Source organism: Falco punctatus, assembly GCF_963210335.1.
Source record: "Falco punctatus genome assembly, chromosome: 3".
NCBI lineage: Eukaryota > Metazoa > Chordata > Aves > Falconiformes > Falconidae > Falco > Falco punctatus.
Window position 1 is genome coordinate 82,294,012 of NC_137582.1, and position 13,896 is coordinate 82,307,907.

A 13,896-nucleotide genomic window follows, 5' to 3' on the forward strand; every position below is an offset into this window, starting at 1 on the left:
CATACAGAAGTCTTATTTTTTTTCTGTTTTCTTCCAAATTACATAGTGCAAATGGTGGGAACAGCAATGCTAGCGTGAAAAAGAAGTATATATTCTCTAACCTTTGCTAATACCATGGAGAAAGAGTTTTTAGGCAGTAAAACTTTTTCACCAAGTAGACTGGAGCAGGGGCCAAATATGAAAATAAGCATCCTGTTACAGTGAAGATATGAATTTTAAGTTCTGCCTCCCTTTCCAGGAATTACGGTTTCTGTATGCTAACTAGTTGGTATTATGTGCCTGTATTGCTAATGTATCAGGGATAAATAATAAATTATGATCTTGTGAGTTACATGGTAACATTTTATCAGTCATTATATATACTCAGAAAAGGGTTTATCTTCAGAATAACCTTCTGGTTTCCTTTAGTTCTATCTCTTTTAACAGCAACAGAATCCTCATTGTCAGCATGTTTTTCTGATGGATAGATGCGTTAATCCATATTTAAAATGCAGTTTCAAAAGTCACCCAATGAAATAAATGTATGGAGTATATTGATGATGTATGCTAGAAATTATCAGAAAGGATTTTAGGTAAAGACCTCACAAGCCATTTCCAAATTTCACAAAAGCTTGGGAGTTATTTAAGTGCAGTAATCATAGGACAGATTTAATTAATCCATGACATGTTTGCCATTAGAAATAAGACTGCCAAAAGCAATCAGCTGCAGCTTTGGTATTTGTTTTTATAGCATATTTAATTCATATTCACATGTATAAATATGCTGGCATCAGTGTATAAACCAGGATTCCAAAACAACAGAAGTGAAAAATGGAACTAGTAAGAATTAGACCCATTTAAAACCTCTCAAACACGTGAGGATTTTAGATAGCAGTGAGTCTGTACCTAATCCCCCAAGTGGACAAATTTGGACCCAGCTTTCCCCGTGTTGAATGACGTTCACCAAATGCCTCCACTGGATTGTACATCCCATGAGAGAGAAAGAAGGAGCTCAGCAGCCCTTGTGCAGGAGCCTGAGGATTAGGGAATTTACCTAGAGTGCTGCAGAGACAGGAAATCAGGTATGCTTCAGTGATTTTTCATTTTGGAGCAGATTAGCTTCACCTGAAAAGTTTGCTAGGGCTCTACCTCCAAAATAACCTCATACTCACTGATAAGCATTTTTTCTTGTGGATAGGAAGAAAGAGAAGGTCTCTTTTGGCAGAGTACTGCTCTGAACACAGGTAACTCATGGAGTGCATTGTCTAACCCTTGGATATTCTGTTAAAACACAAAGATTTCCGGAGCTAACACCCTGTGTCTCAGCACTGGTAGCTCAGGCTCTGTAATGAGCTTGTGTTAGCAGCTGCATGTTGCAGGGGACCGCAGTGGCGAGCTGCAAGGTGCGGGTTGTGAATGGCCACATGCCAGTGAAAGCTGCCTCCAGCCTATCATGGGGCACATGAAAACAACCACTGAAAAAAATGCTTTCTGTACAAAAACTTACCCATTGAGCATCAAAACATTATCTAATCAGAGGTCCACAGCACCCCTACCCAAACACAGTTCAGAAAGAAACAGGCAGCTGCTGGAGTCTGGAGACAAGCTGTTGTAGAGGACTCTGCATAAAAAGAAGGTACCTACAACGCTGAGGGGCTGTGGCCTATGAGCAACCCATGCTGGAGCACGGACACACCTGAGGGCACTGTAGCCCATCAAGGTCCCTGGCTGGACCAGAGACACTGAGGAAAAGGACAGCAGAAACCATTAAGCATAGAGCAGCAGAAGTGGTTAAGCACACAGTGGCAGAAACAAACCATCAGAGATACCAGCTCAACTTCCTACACTGCCTGTTACCTTGTAACAGGAATTTTGATGGACTGCGTATAATAGCAAAAATTAGGAAAATTGGGATCAAGAAGTGCTGAGGATAGATGGGTGTATGTCTCAGTGTTTATTTTCTTTTTTTTCTTTTCCTTTTTTTTTTTTCCCCAAAACTGCAATCAGCAATGAGAGGCTTGGTTTTGGTTGCAATAAATTAATTCAGTTAAAATTCCCTGACTCTAGACTGTTTTGCCCTTAACAGAATCCCAAGCAAATAAAGGTGCATCCTTGCAGCCCAGAGCTAAGTACCTGGTGGCTCTGTACAGGATCTTAAGCAACACCCTTTTCTGGGCATGTCCTACTTATGTGGCCTCCCCTTTCAGCTCTTATCTTTTTCAGTTGCATTTTGAGGATACTGTTTTACTCTGTGCATGCACACAATCTTAGTGCCTGTCCTCTTGGGATTGGTTTTCTCTAGGTGACAAGGCACTTGAAAGTCTTGTATTTACCACCTGAGTCATTCTGTGGATCAAGCCTGGGTTTCTGTCTTCATTCTTATATGCCTAAATACCTCCAGAACCGATATAGAAAACACTTCAGAAATTGTACGCACAGTAACATGGAAAATGTTATTTGGGAGTTTTAGGAAGTAAACCAAAGATAATTCTTAAAGCTTTAACCCTTGCTATGATTTGTGCTAGATTTTGGGTTGTGGTTAGGCCTAGTGTTCATTAATAGTTCAGCATGTATCTGCAGTACAGTAAGTTGCTGGGGTTTTTCCTGATCAGGTTCCCCAAAATAAAAATAATCGGTTTTCAAAACTCTAGTTTTCTGGTTTATTTTCCGGTGGGAGCAAAGTTTTTCATTTAAAGCTTTCTATATCTACTAGCGAGTGAATATAATCATTAGAGAACAGTTGGGAGATTGCTACAAGATACATATTCTGTGAATAAGTAAAAAAGAAACTTTAATTCCTGAGATAGAGATATAATGCAAATCATTCTTGTTCCCTTTTATTTAAACCATTGTAAGGAAACAAAAGGTCCACTCTATGAATGCAGTAACAGCGTATACCCTCCAGACATCTGCCTGTTCTTTGATTTCTGGCTAGGGTGAGTCAGCTTCGACTGTCTTCAAGGCTAGGAAGTGAGCTGTTGAATAAATAGTGAAACTTACTGATGCTCAGAAAAAAAGGTGTTAAAAGATACAACTTGTGTCATTAAAATTTATCATCACTGTTTCACAAGAAGTAGGACAGATCCTTCCTGTAGGTTCACTTTTCGTTTATATAAGGATGAAATAAATTTCTTGAATTAGCTTCTGCTTGAATAAACTTCCCCCCCCCCCCATTTAAATAGGCTGTTGTGTGGGCCAAAGTAATGGTTATCTACCTCTGCTCTTGACAAATCTAATGCAGAATTTGAGTTTTTGATTCATTTTTATTGCTGTCTTCCCCTGTTTCTGACTGCTCTCTCTGACCCACTTTGGAGTGTTTATGAGCTCCTGACAGGTGGATATGGTGACTGATCCTTGGTTTTGGTCCTTCTTCTGTGTGGTGAGTAACATTTCATCACACAAATGTGTGGTATCTGTGTCATATCTGATAAAATATTGGAAAAATACCAGTGAAAGACAGAAATAAATCCATTCTTGTATGCTTAGTTGGCATTCTCTAAGCAGATGGCTAAAACATCAGCAGGCAAAGTCTGAAGTAAAACCAACCAGTTTCACACCAACTAGAAAGGCACGGAGGAGCTATGCTGGCAGTCTGCTTCAGACATGATCTACTCCTTAAACTTGCTTTTGGTCTTGCTTTGGATTTTATGCTAACTTTAACCACAGGGTTTGACTCTTTAAACTGGGCAGCTGAACAGGAAACCTCTGTCTCTGGGGAAGGGGCTGCATAGATACCTTTCAAGTGGTACTCTTGAATATCTTCCCTGACATGTACTATGGATGGTTTGGAAGAAGGAAGAGCCATGAGCTCTTCAGGAGCTTTGTATGGTTTTGTTCTTTTCTAGTGAAAAAATAACATAAAACTCTTCTCAAAAAAATGTGAAATGAGATGTACTGGAGTCAAAGGGTTTATTGTTTAAAAGAATTTTATTGAGCAAATGCCAGCAGTGTAATACTTCACCATTATTAAAGGCTGATACAGTAATAACCATGTTAATCTCATCAGACAGATTCTTTTCAGAATTCTGCTTCTGTCTATTAAGCAGTGATCTTGAGATATATAAAATTTAAAGCAAGAGTTAACAGGATCAGACAGAAAAAAACTTGAAATTGTGTCAATTAATTAAGAAGCTCTGGCTGTGTATGTCATTATGTTCTGCTTTTACTTTTATTGTTTTGCTGCTGAATGACTCGTCTCCTGAACAGCCGCAAGATAGGCACATATTCTGAAGGTGTAGTGAACCTTATTTGCAAATTTAGTCATAGGCAGCCTGCATATGCAAACTGTAATTATGCATAAACATTAAGCATCCCTTAAGTTCCTTGAAGGAATTTGTCTTTGCCAAATATGTGGTGAGCCTGTGCATTTAAATGAGCTTTCAGACCCACAGACTGAAACTGTTGCAGCCAAGCGGTGCTTTCAGGTAGCTTTAGTGTTATTTGGAGATGGAGGTGGTGGGCTGGATGTTAACTGTACATCCACAGAGTTACTCAGCAGCAAATAAGCTAGGCACCTTGAGGGTGCAGAACAGTGCGTATTTAGCCTGAAAACCAATACGTGTATTTCTGTCAAAAGCTTAGGTCAGTTGTACTGTTCCTGCTAAGTGAGCAAGTCGTGTCACAAATTGCAAAATGATTTGAAGACACCTCCCTGCTCCTGGAAGCTTGGCTGGAGCTCGGGCTGGTGCGGTGAGGGCAGCCCCACTCTCCTGGGCAAAGGCTTCTGGGCAGCTCCCTGGGGGCAGGTCCTCATCCAGCCCCTCCTCTGGGAGCTTATTTTCAGCTGTGGCTGTGCCTCTCAGCCTTAGCTACAGCTCCAGTGGAACTGCCACCATGTCTGTGCCTGGCCACAGACCCCTTGGTCTGGCCCCAGCCCCTGACCTGTGACTGACTTCCTGGGTCTCCCTGAGCCTCACCCTGACCCTGGTTCAGTCTCAACACCCAGGTGGACATGTCTCATCACCATGGTCTGGGCTGGTGACCTGGGCCCTTGGCAGCCACCCTGGGCCTGCCCTGCTTGCCTGGCTGCGGCGCTGGGCCCTGCCCTACTGGCAGCCCCGACGTGGGGCTCCCTCTCTCACTGGAGTAGCTCCCAGACACCTACGGTTTGTCTTCTGCAAAACAGCATCATGACGGAGTTTGTGTCCCATGGCTGTTGAAGTAGTGAGGACTGAGAGGATGGTGCTCTCATTCCACTTGTGAGCATTGTTTTTATGATTTTGATATTAGCTCCTGGCATTGCCAGCCTTGAAATTTCACCTGCAGGATCGTGAAGATAAAACATCTTATGGTGCTATGCCTGGGGATTTGAAAAAACCTCATTTTTCACAGGGAAAAATAAAAATAAAGCATAGGTGAATGTTGCTGGCAATGGGGAGCCCCTCAGGAGGCTCTTAATGAACAGATGAGAGTTCATAGTTCTGTGGTCAGAAAAGATGTCAGCTGTGGCGGAAAGCCTGCACTAGGCATGAGTGAAAGCAAGCCCAGCAACTAGATATGTGAAAAAATGATTCAATATGACAAAAAATGTGGTATGTAGGAGATTTCTAGATGTCAGGAAAAATTCTTGCCTGTTTTTGTCAAGGCCAGTGATGGCAGTTGGGAAGTATTCCAGGAAAAAAGCCATCCTAACAAAGGAAGGGGCTGCTGCTAGGTAGGAAAAGTATAAACAATCAATATGAAATAGAAGATGCTGCTATGCTGCTTTCGTATTTAGAAAGAAATAGAGTGATGTACTCAACAACTTTGTAGGAAATTGAGTCATACTAAAATGGTTTTCAGTTTTTTAAGGGGAAACAGGCTTAGGTTAAATAACTTTCCAAAACCAGCAGATTTCAGTAAGGTGTTTGATGCAATGATGCTGGGCAACCTCATTAAAAGTACTGGCACTGCTGCCCATCAAAAGACCACAGTCTAATGGATTTTGAGTAACGTAACAGGAAATTGTCAGTGGAGATGTTCAATGAATTGGTATGTGTGCCATGCTGTGCAAGAACCAGTTCTCATCCTTTATGCTATTATGTGTTTTTTATTAATGATCTAGGAGATATGTGAAGACAATCACAGACAATCATCTTTGCAGAAAAGCCAAATACTGGTCTGTAAATACCATAACATGGAATACTTTATAAATTATATTAATCAAGATAGTTTTTAGTAAATCTCTGGAAAGTCATAATTCTAAAATCAAAGAGTATGGGTCAGCTAGAAAATTGGAAGTCTACAACTTTGAAAAAGATTTTGGAGACATAGCAGACAGGGAACTCCAGAAGTGTTACATCAGAAAGTTGTGCAGTGTAAGTAAGTCATGGACATATTGCAAGGAATGAGGCAGGAGGGTATGTGTGTATGTGTTTACTGGAGCACAATGTTAGGATTTGTGTCAAATGAACTTTCAAAAAATGTCTGAAAGTTGTTGAGGTTTTATAGAACAGAGTGTAGAAAATAGTTAGATTTATAGAGCTAAGTGTTTATCTGATCAAAATAAAAAAAATAATTATTTGATCAGTGTTTATCTTCACAGGGAAGAGTGTGGGCATTAATCTTGAGCTGAGATAGGTATAGCAGGACCAAGACCTCAAAGTAAGAAATACAGAACATATTTTTACAGTTTTTAACAGTTTAGCTGATTAACCACTAGAAAAAACAGCTAAGTTGATGAATTCTCCATCTCTTGATGTATCTGTAATCAAGATTGAATACTTTTCTTGGTGTGTGTAAGTAAAATGCAATTTTTTGGTCTCAGTACGAGTAATAAGGTTGGTGGAGGTTAGTAACATAGGATTAAATTTAAGGACATAATAGTGCTTAATTTTTGAAAACCATCTCACCTCCCAGTTAGGAATACAAGTTAGCTTTAAGAAAAAACAATTTACAGCTGTTTATCCTAGCAGGTGTGTTTAAGAGAATGTGCATGACATCTGGGAAAACAGTACCATAATTTGCCATACAAGTACCCTCTTGATCACCGTATCTATCAGCCATATGGCTGATTCATCATTTTGTGATCAGGAATTGCAAGATTCCTTTCTTGTAGATTATTTCTTGACGCATTTCAAGGGCAGCTGAAAATTTTATTTTATCCATGTTTATTTGTAAACTTTGTTGTAAAGCTGGATGCATTTATAGGTTAATAGCTTCTAGAGCTCTTACTGCTAACTTACTGACTGGTTTGTAGAACTTGCTAAATAGTTGATTGGACATGTGCCAGAGGAGTCTGAAAACTAACCTCAACCCACAGAAAAGGAGCATTCAATATACAGTGCCCTAAATTACATTGTAAGGGGCAAAAATATCCCTATATAGGATTATAGTGACAAAAATTTCCCTATAATGCTTTGCTGTTCTACATATATATAGTTTTTCTGCAGATTTCTTCAACTTCAGAAGCTCAGGAATGGACATCCCTTCCAGTAAGACCAAAATTTGGACTGCAGTTCTCTCCTGGGAGAGGGCAAGGGTTGGGGGAGAGCAGAGAAAGAGATGGAGGGAGAGAGAGAGACTTGCCTCTGCAGAAATTCAGTATTAGGTTCTGTGAATTGTCTTGAAGGACAGTCTCTCTCCATTGAGAGTAAGGCGCTAAGCTAATTTTAATGTAGTGAGCCCTATCAGAATACCTTTGTTTCTCCATGATGACATTCTATTGTCTATATTATTCAAGAGATCAGAGTAGGTGGGAGAATGTTTGACCTTTAAATCTATAAATTCTTAAAATTATTTATGCTTCATTAAAGAGTTGATAGTCACATAATTTTGTATGAATGACTGAATCACAATTGGCAGTTTACATAACAAAACAGGAATGAGCAAATAAATAAAGCACTATTACCTCAGTTTAATGAAGAGTTTGATTTGTGAAATACACACTTAAGAAAACATACCATACCAAGCATTTGAGGATATTTTGCTAGCTTACTGTATAACAACAGTATGACCACCATTGTGCAAGAAACTTCAAATACAGTTGCCACCTTGCAAAACCTGACATAGGGCTATGATCTTTAACTGAGATATGCTAACTTACTCTGGGTAAACAGACATCTAGAGGTTATCAAGCTTTAGGGGAGGGATGAGTAACTGGGAATGACTGCTAAAGTAATCTGTGTAATTCAGAGGAAATTCTGACAAGGAAATCAACTTGGCTGTGAGAGTTTGAGAGAACAGGAACTCAAGTAACAGTTTGACAGATATCACTGAAAATCTTCAGTTAAAGAATCCAGGGAGAATGACTACTTGGTAGCCATCTACTGGGATCTAGGTGGACTTGTTCACAGAAGAAAGCGGTACTTAACCCTAAAGTATTGAAAAACACTCTAATGTTGTGTTCAGTATGGATTGTTTGCTCTGTCTTTTAGCCCTAGGGCTTAAGACCTCAGCTACAAGTGACTGGAGTGGTTTGAGTGGTGAGGGGAAAGCATAGCACCAGAAAACATGGACAGTCAGGAAATAGTTTGTCTTGTGTGTGTGAATCACATGTACTGGCTGTAAGGTCATATTGGTAATATTTCAAAGAAAAACATTTGTGAGGGGATTTTCATTATTACTATAGCATAGCAGTTTCTCTTTCACCAGAAGCAGATACTGTTATTTTTATTCTGAAGAATTTTAAATGCTGCATCTTGACCTGCATTCAGAATTACTTTGGTTTTTTTCTTGCAAGCTGTGGCTCTGAGAGTGGCTTCTCGGTCTACTACAAATAGACAAGTGTTTTGACTCAAAGTCAATGTCTTGTATATTAGTTCACCTAGGTTTTGATGTGTAGATTTTCTGTCTCTTTGAGAGAATAGTATAGAATGTGTTGTCAAATCAAAAAGCTATTGTAGGCAGCAGTCTTGATTTGCTATATGCCTCACTGTTCCAGTCTGCAGAAGTTTCAGTGCACATTTGGCACTGAAATCTGATTAGTAATTAGTTTTGATCTTTCCAGTATGCTCTTTTTAGACAGCAGAGATGACACAACACAAATAGGTGTTCTTAAATGGTTTGCATTTCTTAGGACCTTTTAGCAGAAAGAGAAGGAACAATTTGTTTGTCACCATTTTGTATTTGGTTAGCTGACCAGCCCAGCCATGATCTTCAAAAATAGTTGAGCTTCACCTTTTTTCACAGTTCTCTTTTAGTGAAAGAAACTAGAATTCACAATCTGTGTGAAATGTAATATGTGACTTGGTAACACGTCATCACACAAATGGTAACTTCAGGATTGAAATATGAACACTTGCAGCCTGCATTATGGAAAGAGTGGCTGAAACATTTAGGTGTAGCTGGGCATGGCAAGGTATTTTGTAGTGTGCTTCATCAATTGCAGTTCTGTAAAACCACCTCTGGTTGTAATCTTCTCTTTTGTACAGCGGAAATGGTGGAAGGAAAACATTCTTTGGAGGTAAATTCTGGTGTGGTGAACAGCTTCACCAGGACATTTAAGCAGAGTGGAATAGTGGTCTGGCCTGGAGAGGAAAAGGAGGGGAAATATCCCGTCTCCCCTGCTGTCTCCTACAAAATAAGGGCATTCTGTTTTCCCTTTCCTCTTATGATTCTTTCGCTTGTAGTTAGTTGAATTTACACTGCTTCCTACAAAAACTTTTTCTATTGCTTTCTTGAAAATTTTTGTTGCTTTTCTCTTTGACCTTTGGCCAGCCTCTCTGAGTTTCAAAGACATAAGCAGTAACTTGGACGTTGAGTGTCTGTCCCGCTGCATGTCTGGAATCATAACGGAGTCATAGGGAGATGGTGAGCTAGCTTGCATTTACTAGCTGTGGCACAACAGGAGCAGTGATGTAAAACTGGAGCTAAGACACTCACCTCTTTGTTAACTATTAATTATAATTGTTAACAAGTGCTGACCTGTCCTTTACATCACAAAACAGCAACTTCTGTTAGATAAAGAGTAACTTACAAGAGTAAGTTAGCAAAATACCTCCATCATGGACCATGGACTGCATTAGAAATGAAAACACGTTGACCTCTTGGATGTGTATTTGTTAAAATGCCTGAACATACTATATTAATCTTGCATGTAAGAGATAAAGCTGCATTAACATTTTGATGAAAAGTCAATTGTATATATGCTTCTCAGTTACAAAGTGTCAAAGCTGAGATCCTAGCAGTAGGGAAACAGTATATCTCTTGCTATTGCCTCCTTTAGTTAGGCTAGAGACAAATATGCTTTATCTTGAACATTTACTTCATGATTTGTCTTACCGTTTATGTGACATGCCTTAGTATGCAAAATAAAGAGCAGTCCATACATACGTGAATCAAAATTATTTTTAGATCTCACCAAAGTGAGAAAAAAAAAATGAAGATTATTAGTTCAGTGTACTTAGCAGCAAAGATTCTGTCTTCAGATACAAAGATTCTGTATTCACTGAAATAGGTTTTTTTTTACAAAGTGTGTGCAAGATCTGTTTCATAGGGCCTCATGTAAGTTAATGCTGTGCTTACAGGTACACAAATGCCATGAGGAATGGGAAGCCTTCATTATATGTGAGAGATGGGTAGCTGAGTTAGGTGCAAATATCAGAGAGTCTATAGCCCTGTTATTGCCATGCTCTACTCAAGGTATTAGACCTGAACAGGAGTAATTATCCCTGTCAGAGCACTGGATTAATGGTTACACTTCGGGTATCTTCGTGAATGGAACTGCAAACTCTGCAGAAATACACATTGTGAAACAAAGAGAACACATCACTGTAACACCTGCAGGCCATGCACATTTTGAGTTCATCGTCTTCTCTGGTATAGCTCTTTCTCTCTCTGACTCCATCATGGGCTTTTACAGCTGCCTTCCCTCTCCTCACTGGTTCAGGGTTCAGGTTTTCGTGCTTAGGCAGAATTAGCCTCTCTGCTCTGCCTATGAGAAAATGGGAAATTCCTGTTCAGTCTTGAGGTGGAGTATGATCAAAGCAGGAAGGAGCTTTTTTGCAGAGTTCTAGTTATTCCCTTGTTGATCCAGTTTTCCAGACAAGTGGGAACTCAATGAAAAGCTGTAACAGGTAAAATGGGCAAAATTAAAATGTACTGATGTAAGAAAGTTTCACAAGGAGAAGACCATGAGTATAATACCAACAAAAGATAAGGAAAAATATGTAGGTTTTGTTGGTTTTTTTATATATATTTCCTTTTAGGTTAATACTTTCAAAAATCTTGAGTTTGTTAAATGCCATGTTAAAGTAAAGGGAGAGTATTTATCAAAATAGTCTGCAAAAGTCCAACATTTTCAATATATTCTATGTCCTGATTTCATCTTTTCTTTTTCAGTCTAACTGCTAAAACTATGACTAAACATTTAAAATACATTAAAAAGAGAATGACTTAGCCTACTCCTCCCTGAATTGGACTGCATTTCCCTGAAGTCCTCTGAATAGTCCTTGCAGCTTTTGCTTTATTTGCTAATCCCTATTTCCTTCATCCTACTCAGATATTGAATAGATTACTGTACATAATTTCTTCAGATGTTAAGTTTAGCTTAAGCTTTTTCTAATATACACAAAACCTTGAAGAAGTTAGATATTACTTGGAAATTTGTGTATATCTTTGTCAAGTTCTTCAAGGAACTGATTGATTTTGGAGGCCATACCAGGCAAGTGCCTGAGTGCAAGGCTCAAAAATATTCTAGGGTGTTGACAGTAGAGTATGCCTTGCACAGTATTACTTCCATGCTAATTTCATTCTTTTTAAAGAAATTCTGGACACTTCATTTTAAATTTTAGGAGCGTCTTCTACTTTCTTTACTGCCTGCTCACATTGCCATGGAAATGAAAGCAGAGATCATTCAGAGGTTACAAGGTCCCAAAGCAGGCCAGCTGGAAAACACCAACAACTTCCACAATTTGTATGTCAAAAGGCACACCAATGTAAGGTATTGTACTGTAATAAAATGTATCAATAACATTCAGAAAAAAAATTGAAAAGGAAGTGTTAAGGGAGTAATTAAGAAAATAATTATTTTAATATGTTTTTCAACAACTAGCAGTTTATTATCCATTAATTGGATCAAATGCTAACAATTCCATGTTCCAGAAGAACAACAAAGGTGGTAACACAAAGGAGTTGTTTAGAAAAAGCCACGCATTAACAGACTTTCTTCATAACATCTTAATTTTTCAGGTTAAAGTACCAAATCCTGCTTTCATGTATACTAGTCAAAATTGTAATTCGTGTCAGTTACATTATTATCAATTTCTAATTTTCTTAACTGGAGCAATTTCTGAGGTTTTGTATGATGTAAATAGAGGCAGCTGTATCACATACGTATTTTACACATCACCTGAGATAAAATATTCTGCTGACAAATGAATTCTATTAAATATAAATTTATAGAAGTTAAAAAAATAATTCACCATTTATTTTAAATATTCTTTCATCTTTACAAGTATTTTTGCCTAGGTTTTTTTGGTTGAACAAGTTAATTTGAATTACATTCTTAGAAATTACTTTTTAAAAGTAAGTATTACAGGACTTTTGTGGAAGTTCACTTTCACTTGTGAGCACAGATACTTTTTCCTTAGCATGATTTTCTGAACTGGTCAGTTTTTTGTGGTGAATAGAAACATAGTTTATGGCTTGAATATCTTAGCAATTAAGCTTGAATTTAATAGTCTGAGTAACAAGTGAACAAAGACTTCCACGCTGCATATCACTGACAGGTAAATCTAGACAGAAAATGTCTACAGTGATAAAAAGTTATGAAGCAATTTCTGATAATAAACTAGTTTATTGAAATAATTATTATACTGCCGATTTGTGAGTAGGAAAAAAAATTCTGTTTTTTGAATACACTGTTACAAATTACATATAGAATGCCTATAAATACCTGTAAATATAGTTATACCTATAAAGGTAATACCTGTGAAGCTAGTACCTATAAAGGTATATATTAACTATAAACATAATGCCTATAAAGGAAAATGTAGGTTTACCTATAAATATATTTATTGCTCTACATTTAGCAGTAGCAGTTTGGGGTATGGGTATACTGCTGTGAAGTCCAGAATGCCTACTCTCAGGTTTTGCTGAGTGTTGGTAATTCTGAGCTGTGCAGAAGGAAAGTGTTACCAAGTTTCTGTTCATTTCTGTTGTAGTATCTTGTATGCTGATATCGTGGGATTCACTCGCCTGGCCAGTGACTGCTCACCTGGGGAATTAGTGCACATGTTAAATGAGTTGTTTGGCAAGTTTGATCAGATTGCAAAGGTGGGTTTCTACTGGGCTGCTGCGGTTAGTGTAAGTAAGGAATCTTCAAGATATTTTTTCTTTTGGGGGACTCTTCTGCCTTCAGGCAGCATTTATGAGGCTTTGGCAGGAAGATTAGACTAGAAATGTGTGAATAAAAACTCTGGCTCTGGTCTGAGTGCCACAGTGTGTTTCTGCCAGTGTGATAATCTGTGAAACCCAAGATAGCTCTCTCCAATAGGGCCAACAGAGACAGTTCATGAAGCCTAAAAAAGCTTAATGGCAGGTGAACAGCTCTTTAAATTGATTCTTTACAGTAACAAGGATTAAGAAACTAAAAATTAAAAACTGATATAGTCAGTTTTCTGATCTCTGAAAAAGCATTTAATAGATAATATTGATCAAAACAATTTTAATTACTGGCCACAGTCTCTTGATTACTTGATGAAAGATTCGTACAATCAGAAGATTTTCTTCTGTTAATTCAGGTGTCATTTTGACAAAAACTACATCACACTTCATGCTGAGTGTGAAGGTGAAATCAGAAACACTAAAACACATCCAAATTTTCTGTGGTTTTTATGAGTTCAAAAACTATTGTCCAGTACTGGTTAAAAACAAATAAATCCTTATATTGCCTTAGGCTACAAAGGATAGAAATAAGATTATGACTGCTGGTTTCAGGAAGTACTGCATAGTACATCTTCAAAGATGTAAATGTAGAAGGCTTGGTCTTTCTGTATC

The 13,896-nt window shown here is 38.2% G+C and overlaps 1 protein-coding gene across 4 annotated transcripts in view; it reads left to right on the forward strand.

Annotated features, from left to right (window-relative positions):
- Positions 1–13,896, forward strand: part of ADCY2 (adenylate cyclase 2) — a 229,328-nt gene that overhangs the window by 134,375 nt on the left and 81,057 nt on the right. For 3 of the 4 annotated variants that reach the window (XM_080381756.1, XM_080381757.1, XM_080381754.1), the window contains exons 5-6: positions 11,691–11,839; positions 13,062–13,173. In XM_080381756.1, coding sequence (XP_080237882.1) covers positions 11,691–11,839; positions 13,062–13,173 — 261 coding nt within the window. The remainder of the gene's footprint in view (positions 1–11,690; positions 11,840–13,061; positions 13,174–13,896) is intronic. The other variant, XM_080381755.1, reaches the window with a different exon arrangement.